We start from the raw sequence: 6,109 nt of genomic DNA, 5'->3' as shown, positions 1-6,109 counted from the left end.
GCAGCCATGAAAATGCCTAATCGCCTATAGGCAGAAGCTATATACTGCAGCTATTTGCGTTTGTTCAGTGGCAGTCATGTGTGGCATCTTCGTTTTGTTAATGATTTCCTGAATTAGCCAGCGCTGATCACAGATACCTTGAGAATAAGCAGTTGAAGCTTTGTTGCGACTAAGTTATTTAATTTCACTTAGTACATATCATAGCATGCAAAAAATGTATGCATGACAAAAAAAGCAACGCAATGCAAGATGACTGCAGTCACCGCTTCAGAATTTTATTGAAAAAATAAAAAGTTAAATGGATCATAAAAGCATTGTATAGCAGTCCTTCAGCCTAAGCCGACTTTGTTAGTGTATAAAAGAGCTTGCATGTGGCCATCCCCACATTCTTTAACTTATATGGCAAACCTGTGCAGGAAAAAACAAAACAAACAAAAACATTTTGTTCATCACACTCTAAACAGAAAAGGAAAGGAATTCTTCAGAGATAAGCAATTCAAAGCCACATGCAGCTAGTGTTTCACAGAAATTTATATGCATTTCAAACATAATAAATTCGCTTCCTAGCTTGCAGCTCAAGACAAGTTAGCAAAGCTATGCGATAGCACCATAGTAGTGACATTGTAATAATGCAACCAGCTGTCACAAACTAGGCAACAAACTAAGATTCACTTTAAAGGAACAGGGTAAGCCTATTCTTCACATGTATTTTAGAGCATGTTCCAGGACTTTTTTTAAGATAATCAACAGCCATTTGTTATGATCAATTTTAACAGCAAATTAATCTGTTTCCATTGAACAGAAACTATGAAACCCAATTAGAATGCTAACTTTATTTTACGACACATTTCTCCCCTCAAGGACTATACAATTAGGGACACTTTTGGTGTTATTTCTCTCTGTTAAATAAATCAATTATGGAGTGTGCCTAATTTTGGTTCAGTACAGTCACACATGATCATATAAAGTACAAGCAAAGAATTGGCCTTCTGTCCCATCTCGTATTGAATGTAATGGTACTAGTGTAACAAAAAAATGTTACCTAAAATAAATGGGGGGGGGGGGGGGGGGTTAATAAATTATGGTGGAAGTGACAATACCTCTCTGTGTAAGACATGAGTACCAATGAAACAACTGCAATTTTTTTTATTTGGCACTAAATGTTTTGTAAACTCAGATAAATCAACAATGTGTTCAAACTTTAGTAGTACTATCTTTGAACCAGCAATCGTACACAATATGTAGAATTTGGTTTGGTTTGCGAGGTTTAACGTCCCAAAGCAACTCAGGCTATGAAGCCTTGCTGCAGTGGAGGACACTGGAAATTTCGACCACCAGGTGTTCTTTAATGCGCACTGATATCACACACAACACGGGCGCTTTGCTTTTCACCTCCATCCAAAAGCGGCTGGTGCGACCGGGATTCGATCCCGCATCCTATTATTATTATGAGCTCAGGACTAGCATGAAAAATCTGACTTCCTTTCTAAGCAGATTGGACAAGATTTGGTGATTTGAATCACACCATACAAGACATTTATATTTTGTTAGCACTAGCAGAGTCTTGTGGATGTGGCATTAGTAAATATCATTTATACGAGGGGGAAAAAAGAAAAGAAAAAAAGAAAGAGTGGAATTTCTTTATAATAATCACAGGGACAAGCAAAAATCTTTGCTATATCAGTTGTTGTTGATGGAATAAGCCCGGCAATGCTGCCTGCTAATTAACTGGTTACTTACTGAATATAGAGTGTTGGATTTTAAAAGAAACACTCAGAAATATCTACAATTTTCTTGTCATCCCTTTATCAGACAATTACTTATTTTCAGTTGTCACATTTAAGGTTATTCCTGCCTTTGCAAAAATACAATGCAGCCACATATATCGAGACAGTCTGATCCCATGCAAAAAACCAAAGCTTTGTGAGAACACAGCACCACCTTCCACTGCCTCAATGTCATTTGGGAGGTCCAGTGTTTAGGGGAGCCCCCAAGGTAGAGTAGACTTCCCCAAGGTGGAGCAGATTTGTAATAAGGGAGCAGCAGTTAATAGCATCCACCCAGGTGCAGCTAGACGACTACAAAGGAAAGCTATACAGCTTTATGAGAAATGAGGAACTTCTCAGTTAAAGAAAAATTTGCCCTTGTCAGGGGTTCGAACTCTGGACCAGCGCCAGCTTAGGACAGTCGCTCAACAACTGAGGTAACCAAAATGGCGAGTATTCAGATAATAGGGAGAGTGAACTGATCAATAACTCAAAGTGGGAACTGTGTCAGTCCAACGTTCAGACGAAACCCTCCAAGGTAAAGCAGATGTGTTATAAGGGAGTAATTGCAAATCAGTGTCCACTCATGCAGCTTTCCTCTGTAGCTGTATGGCAGTGCTATGGTGGATGCTAGTAATTAATTACTCCCTTATTACATTTGGGAGGCAACAGCTAACAAAAGCATGCTAAAATCCAAGCCCAGCAGAACGACCCATGCAGACCTGCAGTGCCTCTGTTTGCCCCTGCTGCTTCGGTCATGCTGTCCATGTGCTGCCAATGTTCGCCTTGTTACTTTACTTCCTCACTGCACTTTTGCTGTTTTTACTTTATCACCGGCCCGCTCTGCATTCTTTCTGCGTTCTTCCTACGCCTTACAGCCGCACTACCTCCAAAACAACGGCTTTTCCTAGCTACTTAAGAGCCTCGCAGAAAAACCATCTCGACAGCATCTTCCATCGAAAGCCATCTTCACTATATCCAAACTTACAACAGTGAGGTACTAGTGCATTCACGAAACCAGAGAGGAACACAGCCACAATCTCAGCTCTTGTGAGAACACAGCATGGAACATACATGAGTTATGGCTTCAGTAACAACCAAAGGTATATGAAGACAAATCTGTGCTTTCCCCCCAATCTTCTGTGAAAACTTAATTTCGACTATGTATAGACAAACGGTGCAGTGGCAATCTCTCAGGGTTTACCTTAAAGACTAAGAGTAAGTAGAAAAGAAGTAACAAATCACAAAGTTTCAAAAACGTACCACTCGTGAGGTGGAATACAGATCCCTTTTCAAGCAGTAGCCAAGCACCACCAAAGGTGGCGATCATCATGCCGTCGTCAAGTGCAAAAAAGAACTGCAACCAAAAACAGTTTCACATATTCACTTGGCAGCATAGCATCTGTTCATTTCTTAGAAACTAATTGGCATTATGCAAATGCTCATTACAACCTACACGAAGCTTTCTCAGCATCTGCTCAGAATTGCCATGCAATTAGCAATTACTGCAAAGTTTATCGATCTTCTTATGTCTCTCTTGCTAGAATAATTCATGGCCCATCCGTTGGCTCAATTCGGTGCACGTCCACCTGTTTTTCCTCCTCTCTTCCACATGGCTCTCTCGGGGTTTTCTTTTCTCTCCAGCGACCCACGCCACCTCCTTTCCACATTAGTAGCAACATTTCCTCACCAGTCCGTGCCACATGCTTTGCCTCGACCGTCCAAGGTTGTTGATAGGTTTGCTTTTCCTTGCAGCTTATGACCATGGTGTGTGAACTCAATGCGAGTATCTCATAGATGGGGCAAAAAAAGTTAGAGCTATATTTGTATATTTGTAGCTCGGTTCAAAATATAATGCAGAGTTCCTTAAGTGAGTGGTTTCGGAAGAAAAAACTACATGTTATATTTCGGTTAGGTACACAAGGGTGGTAGTTAGAGTCCTGTTGTGGACAAGATTCATTTGTCTTGTTTACCTCACGATGCAATCTTAAAAAATAGTGATTTAAGACTTTCGCCTTAAAAGTGCGCTATAGGAACACAATAAAGGTTCCAGAAACTTCTAATATATAGTTTCTAACCTCACTAATGATACCAACAGCTTTATTATATTGGAATTTCTGATGCAACCTTAGTAAACATGTAAGGCAACAAAATAAAGATCCATGGTCCAAGCAAGCAGAAATTTAAATAACGAAAGGGAACACTTCAACGGTGTCTGACACTTTGTGAATGAAGCTACCAGAAAAAAAAAAAGCTGCAACTGACCAATAGCTGCGAGTAAGTCAATGAAGGCAGCAGAAAAAAAAAAGAAGTATGAAGAGTGCACCCACTTACCATATCATGCACGTAGTCAACAGACAATGGTTTTTCACAGTTTGCACGCAACTTTATGATGCCGGCAACTCCAGATGGAGAGGCTATGTAGGTGCCAAAGCTGAAGGGATCTCTCTCATCGGCTGGTCTCATACTTGCATCCATAAACTTCACTTTTTTCTCCGCAACGTAAAGTGCTGTGCAACGTAGGATAGAGATAAGAAAAAGTGAAAAGTTGTACAAATTAAAGCTTGCCCTATTTACCTAACATTTGGCACAACTTAATTTCCACTTCTTTTTTTTTTAGAAGTTAACTGCTGAAGTACATATGCTCTTATTAACAAGCCATGTCATTGAGTTGCTAAGTGGAGATAACAGTAGTTTACAGCTACTATGAATAAATGGTAGAAGGAGTGTAAAATGCATGCTACTGTGATTTAAACTTTGAGGCCTATTGCACCACCACAATGCAGAAAGATTAGCGTTTTATGCCCCAAGAAAGATATGTGCCACCTGATGCGCTAAAAAAAAAATGTGAAAAATTATGCATTAACACACTTCGGGCCTTCTTATTAACCACATTGTTAATGAAGAAACTGTGATAGCATTCAGGGTGCCTGTTTAGACGTGTGCATTATGTATCTGATCTTTCCTGCAATTAGTTTGTGTCTTCTCTTCAAACTTCCGTGCTTGCGAGCTTGCATGGTATTCTAGACGCTTAATACCAACATGCGGCTTCTCCATGTTTGTGAGTTTGCAGACCGCTGCCCCGCACCCTGCCACCATTATAGGATCTCATTCCCTGCTAAGAACCGGTTGAATGCATATTTTCCCACCATTTTTAACATTGCGCCACATTTCCCCACTGATTTTGCGGCTAGGTCTGGTTCAAAATTTCTAATATAGAGTGAAATCTTGCTAAATCAATGTCTGTTAATTCGGAAACTCCAATGGTTCGAACTAGAGAACCCCAGTACCAGCCATCACCCATGTAAGTCTATGGCTTCAGATGGTCATCAATTTGGTCATAGGGTCATGTCGTGGTACGATCCGCGAAGCCAGTGGTTCATGTGCTTATAATCGCTCTTCGAGTGCGTTAAAATGTTGTGGTTTGAGGATGCTTAACTGCATAGTCTAGGTGGCGAAGCATCCTCAAACGCAACGAGACATTTCTGAATGCCTGGAATGTGGTGGTGTATAGGTTTGAAATAAAAACTAAATAACAATATTTCGCTGTTTCGTTGTGTACTCTGCTCTGCGCACAGTGTGGGGAATGTCGGAAAATTGTTCCAAAATTGTAACTGCCGTGGCACTTACGATGTTTGAGCAATTCTTCGACATTTCTGACGTGTGCAGAAAATAAAGTACACATTAAAACTGCAACTTATTATTGTTTAGTCATATTCAAAAGTTTGGTTTAGTTTGGTTTGTGGGGGTTTAAAGTCCCAAAGCAACTAAGGCTATGAAAGATGCTGTAGTGGAGGGCTCCGGAAATTTCAGCCACCTGGGGTACAATAACGTGCACCGACATCGTATAGCACACCGGCACCTAGTTTTTTGCCCTCATCTTATTTAAAAGTTGTAAACAAATTGCATTCCAGGTTTTCAGTACACAAAATTACTGCGATGCTAACAGTTCTTGGTAGTTAGAAAATCGATAGTTCAAAATTTCGGATAATTTGAACATTTTTCTAGTCCCTTGAAGGCCAAATTAACAAGATTTTACCATATGGAATAAATGAGTTATACCCCTTCTAGAGTGCTCAAGCGTCTCTCATCTGATAGTGTACTTGTCCAACCCAGTAATCCACCTATTAAACTCCCTTTATCTACATTGATAATTGACATGTATAAAGGTGCTCTGGTTGGAGGATTAGTGGATTGGATTAGTGTAATCCTGCAGTTGGCCCACCCTTGCAAAGTTTCATTGGGAGGGGAGGGCTCAGTATTTTCAAATTTGGCGGCTCCTTTAGTTGCTTCCTTGGGTATCACATGATATTACTGACATCATCACTCTCTCAACCAATCAT

General features: G+C 40.2%; 1 protein-coding gene across 3 annotated transcripts in view; it reads right to left on the bottom strand.

Annotated features, from left to right (window-relative positions):
* Positions 1–256: 256 nt before the first annotated feature.
* Positions 257–6,109, bottom strand: part of LOC146185267 (uncharacterized) — a 39,919-nt gene continuing 34,066 nt past the window's right edge. For 2 of the 3 annotated variants that reach the window (XM_084606217.1, XM_084606218.1), the window contains 3 exons: positions 4,101–4,276; positions 3,030–3,123; positions 257–408 (listed from right to left, as the gene is read on the bottom strand). In XM_084606217.1, the coding sequence (XP_084462343.1) occupies positions 335–408; positions 3,030–3,123; positions 4,101–4,276 (344 nt within the window). In that variant the 3' untranslated portion in view covers positions 257–334. Of the gene's footprint in view, positions 409–3,029; positions 3,124–4,100; positions 4,277–6,109 lie in introns of those variants that run through there. The other variant, XR_014707981.1, reaches the window with a different exon arrangement.

Source organism: Amblyomma maculatum, chromosome 6 (assembly GCF_055883805.1).
Source record: "Amblyomma maculatum isolate TAMU_Amacu chromosome 6, ASM5588380v1, whole genome shotgun sequence".
Classification (NCBI taxonomy): Eukaryota; Metazoa; Arthropoda; class Arachnida; order Ixodida; family Ixodidae; genus Amblyomma; species Amblyomma maculatum.
Note: the sequence above shows the minus strand (reverse complement) of the source record. Positions and strands in the feature narration are given on the sequence as shown.